The 14,192-nt window shown below is 31.0% G+C and overlaps 1 protein-coding gene across 2 annotated transcripts in view; it reads right to left on the reverse strand.

Moving 5' to 3' along the window:
• Positions 1-14,073, reverse strand: part of LOC107450889 (neural-cadherin-like) — a 301,080-nt gene extending 287,007 nt beyond the window's left edge. Inside the window, exons 1-2 of one of the 2 annotated variants that reach the window (XM_016066818.3) lie at positions 13,840-14,073; positions 9,761-10,988 (exon numbers count right to left, since the gene is read on the reverse strand). In XM_016066818.3, coding sequence (XP_015922304.1) covers positions 9,761-10,946 — 1,186 coding nt within the window. In that variant the 5' untranslated portion in view covers positions 10,947-10,988; positions 13,840-14,073. 2 annotated transcript variants of the gene reach the window in all.
• Between the last annotated feature and the right edge of the window lie 119 nt (positions 14,074-14,192).

Here is a 14,192-nt window from a genome sequence, read left to right on the forward strand (position 1 = left end):
GAAGACAAAACTTAATTCGTTTACATCCATCTTTCTTGTTTTCTGCCCTGGAAAGGGTTTATTCGATTAACAAAATAATAATGAAGATAAACAAATTTGTGAAGGGTCCGATTAAAAGAAAAATCATTTTGTGAAGGGTCCGTTTTTAAGTTAAAATATTTTGTGAAGGGTCCGTTTTTATGAAAAGATATTTTGTGAAGGGTCCGTTAACGGACCCAAATTTCTTCTAAACAGACCCCTGTTAATGTAAACAATGGGGAACGTATGCCGACTCGTCAATCCGAATTTATCAGAAGTATATATAAAATGATTAAAAAATAACTTCCTAGCTGAGATATGATTAGACCATTTAGCGGTCACAGGGTTCTAAAGTATGGAATAAAATTTTGTATGAATATATTAGTAACACGATGCATTCGGGCAACTTTGCCACAAAAAAATTTATTACAACTGATCGATGAAAATTTGAAAAAGTTCGTTGGAAAGATTTCATAAAAGTTGGAGCAAACTTGTCACTATAGCTACAACTTCAACTTTAAAAAATAATAATAATTACGGCGAACCACCTATTTTTTTTTATTGAAAGCAGAAATTTCACTGACGAATTTTTATGTTACCCGCCTGCAATGTGTTAAGTATGCAATCAAACATGCAGGCATAAAAGGATTATCCAGATTATTCAAAAGGTTATGGTGGCAGAATTTAGCAATTTTCTAATGGAAGCACCAGCTCTTTGGATTGAATCGTGATTCTCATAGTACTATCAAGATAATTTCAGCACACTTTGTAGTGATGCTAGACAGAGATGAAGAAAGCAAAATGTCGCACACAAATCGGTGTACAGCTGAATCAATGGACACGTCGAAAATTAATTAATTCTCTTAAAGCCATCTCCTGCTAACATTTAAACCAGTGTCACCATTTTAAACATGATAATAATTCCTTAGGGGTGGAACAAAACAAGTTTCCAATAATAATAGAATATATTTTCCTCTCAAAGTAAAAAATCCAATCAAAACGTATACAGAAAAATAAGTAGGACACAGAATCGGAAAGTTTTATTACTATGTAATTAAGATCTAAATAAAATGACGAAGCTAAAACTAATTCTAACATTTAACAAACCAACACTTTACAATACAATACAACATACAATAAACGGTCTTTTGATCGGTTCTGGTGTTTTAATGCTAAAAAAGTTCTACTAAAATTTAAAACAAATTTCTTGACGTTAACCAACAAACGCCGTCTTTGAATTAGGAAAACAACCTTTCGACCAAAAATTATACAGAAAAAAAAAAAAACTAAATAATTAGCAGGAAAATCTTTGTGACTGTTTTACAAACATATTCCAATAAACTTTGAAAAGGTACTAATTACAATCAAAATCATTAGACTGTTTTTTTTTTTTTATTCTTTAATTAAAATAGGTTGGAAACAAATGTAGTTAAAGGATTATTGACCTTTTAATTAAATTATTGAAAAAGGAAATCAAGATAAAACTCAAAAGAAAGAGTCCAACGAATTGAAATAGTTTTTCGAAAGGAAGGAGACGCGTGTTTTTCGTCTGTCATCACAGGCCTCCCAGAAGCAAATTATTAAAACAACTCCAAAAGATAAGCAATAACATAAGTCTTGAAAAACGTCTCTAAATCACATAAAAAAAATTTAAAAAAAGATCAACGAATACAGATAATGAAAAAAGAAAATAAGCTTAGCTTTTTTAGAAGGAAAAAAATTCTTTTTGTAAAACTGGAATTCCTTTCAGTGAAAGTAAGACTAAAGAAGATAAGCATTGTTAAACAGTAGAACTGATAGTAGAATTGATAGTTGTATGAAAGAAGAAAAAAAATCTTAAAGATTTCATGCAACAAAGGATTCGAATAAGAGTTTAACAAATAACACTCAATGTTACTCTAGTTTAACTCTGACTAACAGACACCGAATTAAAATAGTACCCACTACTCGAATTTATGCTTTCTTCATTTAAATGAAACAATTTAACGTAACTTAAATTAAATTTAACGTAAAAAGTAGTGAACTTTTAATTAAGTGAAGATAATTGATAAAAGTTAACATATGCAATGGTAAAAGATGTTAAGGACATATCTAGACTTCGCAAATCTAGTAAAAATAGTCTATTAGATGATCTGGGGTCTGTCCAGACATTTTGGGAAGGGTCCGTTTTTGTAAAATTGTGAAAAAATTACTCGTAATTTGTGAATATAAAATAAACGTTAAGTCACATTCTTATAACCAGGGTCCGCTTTTGTGAATTTGTGCAAATAGGGTCCGTAATTGCAAAAAAACTTTTTCAAGGAGCTTTTAAATTGAAAAGACATACAAGTTTATGCTCAACACTGTAAAATTATAATTAAAAAAATTAAATTTTAAAAGATAAACAGCAATTGCTGCTACTAAATTAGGGAAGCAACATACAAATATTTGGTATTTAGCCTATACTGCTGAACGCAGAATATTCATTTCGGACGAATAAAGGAAGAAGCGTCTGCCGAAGACAAAATTTAGTTCGTTTACATCTGTCTTTCTCCCCTCCCCCCCTTCCTGGGAAGGGTTTATTCGATTAACAAAACAATAATGAAGATAATCAAATTTGTGAAGGGTCCGATAAAAAGATAAATAATTTTGTGAAGGGTCAGTTTTTAAGTTAAAATATTTTGTGAAGGGTCCGTTTTTATGAAAAGATATTTTGTGAAGGGTCCGTTAACGGACCCAAATTTCTTCTAAACAGACCCCTGATGATTGTTTAGTTATTTAGGGTATTCGACTATACTCGACATAACGTACTCGAGGTGGAAAAAAACTGCATAAGATATTAGCTTGAAAATAAAATGGCTAAAAAAGCGACAAAATGAAAGCATCATGCAAGGGAACATGCATTATGCAAATTGCAGTTTTAACTTGTATTTATTTTGTAAGTTATATTTTAAGAGCTTATAATCGTATAGATGCATGCAAATCGTCCAGAATTCTTAACAATTACGTCGGCCAAAAAAAATACACGCAAAAAGCTCTGAGGGTTAATTTAATAAAAAGAATAATCCTTTGAAGATTGTTAGTACAAATAACCAAGTTTCGCGCCAATGAAAGCTACAAAGCAGCATTTAATCCAGAGATACGCACGAGCTGCTTGAAAAGCTATTTCCGGCGATACTTCCGGAAATATCCGGTCTCCGGAAATGATGGACACTAAGCGAAACAAGTAACGGACACGGAGCTGATAAAGATCGTGACCTTACATTCTTTTTTTCATAATGAGAACGCGATGTTCCGTGGTGATCAGAGCAAAATCATCGATTTCACTTATATTTTGAGGGGATTATTTAGAAAAACGATCTGGATTATGTAGCTGCGTGAGCGACTTCTTACACGAATATCCTAGAAAATTAATTACTTTGATTATAAAACACTTACTATATATTTTATAATCATTCAAATATAAAAATTGCTTGAGTGTTGCATTTCAGGGTCACCACATTTAAAAACATGTGTAGAGAGGGGTCTGTAATTTTTTACCCTTTCTCCCGCTTTTCTTTTACAAACATTGATATTTATCGATATCTAATACGATATAAAACAATAAACCTGAACTGGAGTTTTACCAGTTAATAATAAAATTTGGAAATACAAAAACCTCACAGCTAGAGCAGGGGTCTGTCCAGACATTTTGTGATTTAACGGTCCTGCTTTTATGAATTGGTGCAAATAGGGTCCTGGTTATTTCAAAAAAAACTTTTTCAAGGAGTTTTTAAATTGTAAATGCTCAACACTCTAAAATTATAACTGAAAAAAATAAAATTTTCAACAATAAACAGCAATTGCTGCTTCTAAATTAGAGATTAATTTAACTTACAAATATTTCGTACTAAGCCTATACTACTGAACGCAGAATATTCATTTCGGACGAATAATAGAAGCGTCTGCCGAAGACAAAACTTATTTCATTTACATCCATCTTTTTTCCCACCCCCCACTAGATAGGTTTCATTGGATTAACAAAACAATAATGAAGATAAAAATTTGTGAAGGGTCCGATTGAAAGAAAAATCATTTTGTGAAGGGTCCGCTTATAAGTTAAAATATTTTGTGAATGGTCCGTTTTATGAAAAGATATTTCATGAAGGGTCCGTTAACGGACCCAAATTTCTTCTAAACAGACCCCTGTTGAGTGTGGATTTACGAAAGGGAATATGCAATTGAAGGCTCCTAAATTCCAAGAGGGCTGTCAAAATCAAAAAAACGAATAGAAAGTAACTCTGCAGGGAAAATAAAAATAATTAATTGGAATAGAAATAAAATTAGTTCTATAAAAAATAACATTATAAAAATATAAATTTAATTTTAGAGTTAATAGAGTACATAAGTTAGGTTAAGAAAAAAGAGGGTAAACTTGAAACTAAAGTTTTGTGCGTTTCTCGGGTTCTAATTAACTTCTAAACTTAAATTAGGCTCTGCTTATAATATAATATAGATTAAAATCGAATAAACTTAACATATCGGTGTCAACATATCAACAGATTTTCAAACAAGAAAATTTGGCGCACTACTCCATAGCTAAAAGAAATTGCAAACACTAATTACAGAGATGCCAACTGCTCCGGACCAGCCAAAATAAATAAAAAAACGGTAAATAACTACAAACTAAATTTTGCAAATATTTGACTATTTTTGCTTGCTTTTTAAAAGGTATTGCATGACATAAGTACTTTAAAGTGGTGAATTACATAAGCCTAGGAATTATTGAGAAATAGTGGTGGATAAAAATCTACAAAATTTAATTTATTAAACCAAGAATCACAATTGATAAACTACCACTTTAAAATATATATTTACCGTCCGGAGCAAGTTGGCATCTCTGTAATTATAACCGCACTTATAATTAAAGAAAGCATTATATTAAATAACACTCAACAATAACGAAGAAACTTAGGTTTTTTTTTTTATGTATTAAAAAAAAAAATACAGAAATCAAATAGCATAACAGCAGAGAGAGAATTTCACCAAAAACTATTTGAATTAAGCTATTGTTTGCCAAGTGTTTCGGCGCCAATAGGTCGATCACGAAAGACTGGGTATAAGGAGTTCAATCCCCGAAAAAAAATGAAACATCTGTTCATTTAACCAGGCTTCAATCGTCAGCAGAGGCGTATCTATGGAAAGAAGCGCCTATGGCAAACCTCTTACTGGCGCCCTTACTAAAATATTAAATTTTTTTTTTTTTTTTATCCAATACAAAATAAAAGCATTGTTTGAAGTATTTAATTCTTTTGACAATATCACAAAAAGATTGAATTGAATTTAAAAAAAAAANCTATTGTTTTTTGGCAAACGTCAAGCTCTAACGCAATGGTTCGTGTTGAAACATTTCTGTCTTGATCAATAATTTACTTTAATTGGTCACAATCAATCTCAATAGGGCGGCCAGAACGTGGTTCATCTTCAATGTTGAAATTTCCATTATTAAACTTTCGAAACCAAACTTTTACTGTATCATAAGAAACAGTATTGAAACCTAAACTTTCACACATTTTCTTGTGGCATTCAGTTACACTGAGTTTATTTCGGAATTCATAGTACATAATCGTTCTGATCTGCTTACGTGATAGCTCCATTTCAAACACTTTTCTGGTGCACAAGATTATGAAGTTTTGACAAACAAATTACACAGTTGTTAGTTCCAACTTTCAGCTTTAAAATGCAAAAGCCCATTTCAGAAAAGGTTAACTACCACGGGAATGGCTGCTGCTGGCACGGAGGTATCTCCTCTTGGCGGAAAACTTTTTACTCAACCCGATATATATGAATTTAAAAAAAACACTTAATAAAATTTTTAAGTAAAAAAATCGTTGATGTTGATCGATTTTGCGCCTTTTTGAAATAATGCGCCCATGGCATTCGCCATACTTGCCATACCCTAGATACGCCACTGATCGTCAGTAACGAAACTAGATGAAGGAAGAACAAACAATTTTTTTTCCTCGACTCTCCCCTCTCCAAACTAGATATGGAAATACACTACTATAGACTCACAACTGCTGCTGAATCACACAGCAATTCGAACCAAATTATCCCCAAAACCTAAAACTTCATCTAATTATAAGAAGAAAGGGGGAAAAAAAACTACACAATGGAACATGCAATTACAGGAGCATCTGGAATTTTAAAAAAAGAGGAAGGGGGAACCGTTTAATAATACTTTTATTTCATCAGATTTTTTTTCAAAAATCAAATGGGGTGAAATGGTTTTTTCATACATATTTTGAACATAGAAAGATGTTGCGAGAGAATAAGGATCAGAAAATATCCTAATATCTTTTCACTTAAAAGAAATATGGGCTATACTTAAAATAACAATTAGAAATCTTTACGAAAATGCTTAAAAGGGTAGATAATTTGCAATTATCTTGTTAATTACAATAAAATGATAAACGTACAAACACAAATGCTAGGACGAACTGGGGAACGGAATACTTACTAGTTTATTAAACATTCGAATGTAGACAAAAATTATTAAACATTATAAAATTCACGACAGTTATATTACTTTTAATTAAAGGTACACAACCTGCAGCTCTGATGCTAAATGCTTCGAACCAAAACTTAATTTAGGAAAGAAAAAGTATAATTATTTTTAAACTAATTAAGTTTCAATAAAAAAAAATTTAAAAAAATAATACCAAAATAGATACTACATGGAGTCCTTAATCATGATTTAAATATAAATGAAAGAGAAAGAAAGGATATGATTTATACATAAAAGGATAAAAATTATCAACTAACATTGAACTAAATGTATTGCGTTGAACTATTTTAGCTGTAGGCTAAATTTATTGCTTCCATAAAAGATCGTGTACTTGTAACTTTAATAATAATGCCCTATTTACATGTAAAATAAAATAATAAAATATAATTTTAAAAAAAACTCAACTAGTGGCTATAATTCGATTTTCAAACACGATCGAATCTTCTTAAAAAAGAAATTCACAGAATTATTTCTCTATAGATTATTAAGCACTTATATTTTAAATTCGGATCATAATTTTTTTCTTAGTGACAAGTCCAATTTCTGTGGGATTGAGATGAGAGATCGTTATGACAAACGGCTTCTAAAAAAAAAAAAAAAAACTTTTATTTTAAAAAAATAAGAACAGCAATACACTGATCTATTTCTCTTATTATTCTTAAGAACATGTGGTAACGCTCAGCACACAAAATTTCAAAACACACATTATATCGCCGAACATGTCCAAGAAGCTTAACTGAATTACGTAGTCAAAGTCAGTAACAACTTAATATTTATGGTACCATTATACACATCAGCGGAAAATGGGATTTAAATTTTTCGGCATTTACATGAATTTGAACACAGATATTTAGCCTTGAAAAAAAATTTTAATTTAAATGTTTTAATCATAGAGAAAGAAAAAAAATAAAACTTCAAAAGAGAAAATAAATCTAAAGGGTTGCAAATAAAAAAAAATAATAACAATTGTTAGATAAAGGAAACGGTCACTAACAAAGCAAGTAGTAATGAATGTAAGAACTAACTACAGCTTTCATAAAACAGAACGGCATTTTAAATTTATAATTCATAAATTATCAAGTAGGCATTTAAAAAGGAAGTTCCAAGTCACCCTTTCACAGTTAAATCGAACAATATCGCTGCTGTAATGCAAAATATAATAATGCATTTAAGGCCTCTGAGACCACTTTATTATTTCCGGACAACATAACCCATTGTATTCCACTGATAGCAAATTCTACTTCACGCTCTCGTGTCCAATGTATGGCTCAGAACACGCGCTAAAAAGGTACTTCAACATCTGCCGAGCAGTTATTTTTAAAACTTTTTCTTTTTTCAAGGCGGCATCAGATTCTTTTGGGTTTAGAATATGAGAACAGGAACTTCTACTTCAAAGTATAAAGTGTCCAAACTGTAAAGGTATCTGAAGAATAACATTAAGGGGTACAAAAAGAAAGAAAATTTGATGAAAGAAAAAAAAAATTATTTTCCGATTGAATTGATTCAGTAATCAATAAAAGGAGACGAATTAATAATATTAAATAACCTTTTAAGAACCTAAGAACATCATTGTTTGTTGTACCGTTTTCTTTAAACGCAATGGTAAATTGTACACATTATTCATTAATATCTTAAATTTCAATTAAATAAAATCGCCCCAAAATATTTTTGAAACGACCTCCTTCAAATTTAATAAGAAAGTTTAAAGGGCTTTAACTTTAATTACGCAAACAAGGACTCAGGCTGTTTACTGAACCAATTTATCTTTTAATGGGACCCATCACAAATTTGTTTATCTTCATTATTGTTTTGCTAATTGAATAAACCCTTCCCAGGGCGGAAAACAAGAAAGATGGAAGTAAACGAATTAAGTTTTGTCATCTGCAGACGATTCTTCCATTATTTGTCCGAAATGAATATTCCGCGTTCAGCAGAATAGGCTAAATACCAAATATTTGTATGTTGCATCTCTAATTTAGAAGCAGCAAATGCTGTTTATTTTTGAAAATGTAATTTTTTTTATTATAATTTGACAGTGCTGAGCATAATCTTGTATCTATTTACAATTCAAAAACTCCCTGAAAAAGTCTTTTGAAATAACCGGACCCTATTTGCACAAGTTCATAGAAGCAGGACCCTCGTTGAAAGAATGTGAGTAATTTTTTCACAATTTCACGAAAATCGGACCTTTCACAAAATGTCTGGACAGACCCCTGGTTTTAATATTTCACTACCTTTTCTAACTATTAAAGCAACTACTATTTGTCAAACTTATAATATAGTAAACTTATTTCTATAACTGCCAACATTTCCATTGTCATGAGAAATGACCTGTCATTTATTTAACAAACTCAACAATTTATTTACCAATATTTCCTTGCCCATTAATCAAATATTTTGGAGAAAAAATTATTCTTTCACTTGGCAGCTTTATAAGCAGCAATAACTAATTGTAATAATCTTTAAGATAATTAATCTTTATAGTAATAACCCTGAGGCTAATGTACTTCTCCCGTATACATACAACATATTTGGTTAATCTTTTGAAAAGTTAAATCCTTTTTGTTATACAATTATCATGAAAAAAACAAAAGGTAGGTATGCGATCATATTTTATAAAGCAAGAAAGATTATTAGTACAACTAAGCCAATTTAATTTTAGATTATCACATTGACTAAATTGTGTTGAGATTGTTAAGAGCAAACTATAGTTTGTCTACAGTAAGAACTCCCCCCACCACAAAGTCTGAGACTGCCTGCTTTTATAAAAACAAGAATAGTGCATTTCAGGGAGGGTAGGTAGCTTTTCTTCACTCTAAGGCTCACATAGTAGACCAAAGGAAATGATTCCCTTTCTCTCGCCAACCAGAGTCAAAACCTGTCCTAAACAATGATCCCACATCCCTACTTGAAATAGTTATACCTCGTTACCATAGTCACTGCCAGGGGTCCAGAAGGAACAGTTGGGGGAGTTCTTACTTTAGACAAAGTATATGCACTTTTCAAACCTTCGCCTTAATTATAAGGTGAAAAAAAAAGATAGAAAATATTATTAAATGCAAGGAAATTTAACTGCCCAAAAAAAGTTTTTAAATATGATCAAAGGAATTAACACTGAAACCTGTAATATTAAGGTAAAAAAATAGGGAATTCATCAGTAATGCATTTTACAGAAGCTAAGCAATCAAGTTCTAATATAAAAAACAATTGACTTACCTGGTTGTTGAGGAGCTTTAATTTGTACCCAAAAATCGATAGTCTTTTCACGTTCAAGCTGTTCGTAATCCCACGGTTCTTTCACTTTCACATCACCGTTGTGATCAACATCAATCCAACGGCTACCATTTTCGAGAGTGAAAATTTCGTCAGGTCGAATACTTTCTAATCGAAACATAACCTTTCCAGGCATACTGGCATCAGACTCCAAGAAATGCTCATACGTTCTCGTTTGTCTGATGGAACGCTTCGATCTCCTATGGGGTGTAACATTTTCTTCAGAAACAAGATTTCCAACACTAATCACAACAGGGATGGCATCACTATATAACATTGGAATCCTATTGTCATGCGCTTGGACATATAAATTGTAAACGCCAATTTTTTTATCACTCATCAATAAAACCTCCCCTGTTTTGGGAACAATCACAAACTCCTTGCTCTTGCTGTTCAAAAAGCTATAAACTGGTTTATCGCCATCTGCATCGACTGCTCTGATTAATCCAATTTTGGAATGCTTAGGAGTATCGAGAGGCACATTAAAATTGTAATTCCTTCTTCTAAATATTGGTGGGTTGTCATTAACATCTTTCACAGCAATTTTAATAGTTGCAATTGCAACATCACCAAGGGAATCGGTCGCATTTAACAACAACTTATAGGTGGCTTTAGATTCTCTATCTAGCTTTTTGGTGGAGACAATCGAAATCGAATTTTTGTGTCGTACGACAGCAAACCGTGAGCTGCCAGACAACGAATAATTGACCATCCCAACATCATTATAAACAGCCAAATCACTCAAACCAGCCACAGTGGTTTCCGGTGGCTCATTTTCAAATATGTATCCATGATACTCCGGTTTTGAAAACTGCAACATGTGAAATCGATGCCTAACATAGATGGTTATGGGGTGTATTAAGGTTTCGTCGTGCAACTCTTCTTTTAAAATAAGATCGACCTTACTTCCTGCTAAAACAGAAATGTTTGATGTAGATATAAGGGACCCATCTTGAAGGAGGGTAAAATGTGGTGAACTCTCATCTTCTAATAAGTGTATCCGACCATGAGATTTAAGCTTTTTTATACTATATCCAGGCTGGATGTCATGTGGAACGGAAATCTTTACTACAGCAAAGGCAGGGGTGATTAAAAATATTAAAGTTAAAAGTCTCGAAAAATGAATCATGATTGATGATGACTAGGAACATAGATACCAAGGCACAAGTACCTAAAATGAAATGAATGAATAATGTAAAGTGTGTAACAATAAAAGAAAAATTAGTAACGACATAATCTTGCCCTGAGATAACAGTAGCCTTACAGTAGCAGATGCTATAAAGCCATTATCAAACAGTTTATACAAATATGAATACTTTATAGACATCAATAGGATTATTTAAATAATACTTTTAGCTACAGAGCTCTTCAGTTGACATTGGCACATGCATAACTTTTGGAATAACTTATACTAGGAAAATTTTTTACAATTTTATGCAATACATATGTCTTACGTTTTAACGGCAATCTACTTCTAAAGTCTCTTTTTAAAGGCAATATGTTTAAACCATAGCCCCTTCATGTGACTCAACAGAACACATATCTAAGCAGCTACAAAAATCTATAGACTATAATTTCTTAATGTATACATTTATAAACAGCTTTATCTAATTAAGGACTTTTTCCTTTTCTTTTTTTGCAATTTTTGTTTTTCTCATAAAATTGCAATTAAAACAATAATTAAACTTGTGAAAGTTGTTAATTTATGCCAAAACTTGCAAAATTATTTCAATAGGCTTGTTATAAAACATAACTACTTCCAAGCTTAATGTACTATCCATGGTTAAAACTTTTACTATCTGTCAAAAGGCCCCTAATCCTGGAAATAGTTCCACATTTTGAAAATTTGTTCGGAGAACCATTTACATCACAGATTTTTACCAGACACTAAACTAATTATGTATTATTGATTTCTTTAGTTGTAACCTATAATAGAAGAAAGTGACATTGTAAAGTATCAATCACTTGGAATATCAATCCATTTGGAACACTTTCAGGGATCTTAGAATGATTGATAATATATGAATTACAAATAATTTTAAATTAAGCTAACAACAATCAAAATCACTTGATTAATCAAAATCTAATAAAGAATTGGGTAGAAAGAATATAAAATTCAAATCTACTAAATAATGATTTATCATTTGATTGCTAATACTTTAGCCTACTTTTCAGTTACACGCTAGCCACAAAAGTCAAATTATCTATAAATTAAGAATTTATATATTTGTTTCCCACATAACTCCAGAACCTTTTGTTCTATCAGCCTGAAAATTGGAAAGTCGCTGCAGAATTTTTTTTTCTTGATCTTAAAATTAGATTAGATTATCCAGGAAAGCTTTCCGAAAAGAGTAAAGTTCTCTTTGTTTAAGTGTTAGCCAATGTTATAGACTATAAAACATTCAATTTTTTTTTTAAAAAAATTTATAGATATCAATGATGTTTGCAAGCATGTAACTATTTAATCTTTAAAAAAAAAAAAAATATTTTTTTACTTTTATATTTACAGGGGTCTGTCTAGATTTTTCTGAGAGGTAACTATTTTGTGAAAATGTAGGCATAATTTGTGAAAATTAAAAAATCAAGAAAAAATTGGGGATTTATTGTTCCTTACGGGATACAAAAATAAAATTTTAAGAAAAATTATTTTGCGAAACTACCGTTTTTCTAAAATTGAATTTGTGAAGGTACAGTTAAACAGTTAAAAATTTGGCCAAGACAGACCACTTCTTTCTTCTATTCTTTACTCTCTTTATCAGATAAATTGATTGATTAACATTAACACGGCAGCATAAGAGAACTAAGTCTCAAAATTGGTATTTCTAAAATTATTTAAAACCACATATTTATTTGTTTGCAAAAACATTTCTTAGACAAATTTCTCTACAGAACCAATGGCAATCGAAATGGGAAAATATAGTTACGTGTTGTAGGGAAAAATTGATGAAGTGTTACTAACTAGTTCTGGAGAAACAGAAAAAAATGACCTGCTACTGTCACCTATGTTTAACTAATTTATGTACACATTGCAATAAAAATATAATCTAAGTATTAAGAAGCAAAATTATTGGAGTAAAGTTACTTATTTGTTCAGAAGAGCAGTAAAAAAAATCACCATTTTATTATTGACACCAATAATGCTTAATGAATGTTAGATAAGCATCAGATTTAATAAATATATACAGTAGAAATAGCTGCCTTAAGGTCCCTTGAAAGGGATAAAACCAAATAGAAATTACTTGTAAATTTTAACTATCATGAGTTGTCAGCACTAGCATCATGACAAGTGATACATAATGCAGTTAATCTTTATTGTGATGGGATGAACTATAAAAAACATTGTTTGCCTAATTTAATAAAGTCACCGGGAAGGACAATAAATAATTGGAATTATTTTAGTTTTATTAATTGTTAAGGTATTCAATTTTGTCCATGATCTCATAGTGTCTTGTTAGTGCTTAATTTTTTCTTTTTTAATCGACCCCAACTCCATAAGAGAAAGGGGTGCTCAACTAGTTTAATATTAGATCGAAAACGGGGCACTAATGACAAAGGCGAAAGTTTATATTTCACATTATAAGAAGTAAATCCCTTGATAAGTAACAATGAAAACATTATCAATACAACACAAAAATAATAAACAACAAAGAAAATACTCATTAAAAATTCATGCAATAAGGGTTTCACTAGATAAGAGGTCGTACAAATAATAACAATTTATTCGTCAAAATCTGAGAAATAAATATTCCCTCCTATTCAAGATCTTACAAAATTAAGGATATGAATCATTAGCCGGTCTTTTAAGTTGCAACGGAATGCAAACAGTCACACTTATTGCTAGAAGCAGTGACAATGAAGTTAACATATGACAATTCTGAGACTTTAAATGTTATTACATTTAAATTAGAGAGAGTAATGCCCGTTTACAACCACCATTGAATATCAGAAACACGGAGAACCAGAATTCAAATATTAAAAAGAACCAAAGAATATAACATGAAAAAAGGTAAACAAAAACTTACTTCAAGAAATATTCATTTATAATATTCCTAAAACATTGTTAAAATTTTCATAATTTGCTTTATTAAAGTTCAGACAACAAATCCAACCCTGCCCGCTATCAACGTGCCAAACAAACTCGTTGGCCTTTGAACCTGTTTGATAGTTTGAATTGAAGAAAAGAAGCTTCATGGGGTTACAATACCAATGAGCAAGTATTTGGCGTCTGCAAAGTATCGCCAACTAAATACTTTCACAAAAATTTAGTTATAATTTAATTCAAGAGATGGCAGTACTTACCAAAACTGTAAGTATGACTTTACAATTTCATCCAATCCCTGCATTTAAAGATCCGGTGATCATGTAACAATAGCCA

The sequence above is a fragment of the Parasteatoda tepidariorum genome, chromosome 1 (assembly GCF_043381705.1).
Source record: "Parasteatoda tepidariorum isolate YZ-2023 chromosome 1, CAS_Ptep_4.0, whole genome shotgun sequence".
In the NCBI taxonomy this organism is placed as follows: Eukaryota; Metazoa; Arthropoda; class Arachnida; order Araneae; family Theridiidae; genus Parasteatoda; species Parasteatoda tepidariorum.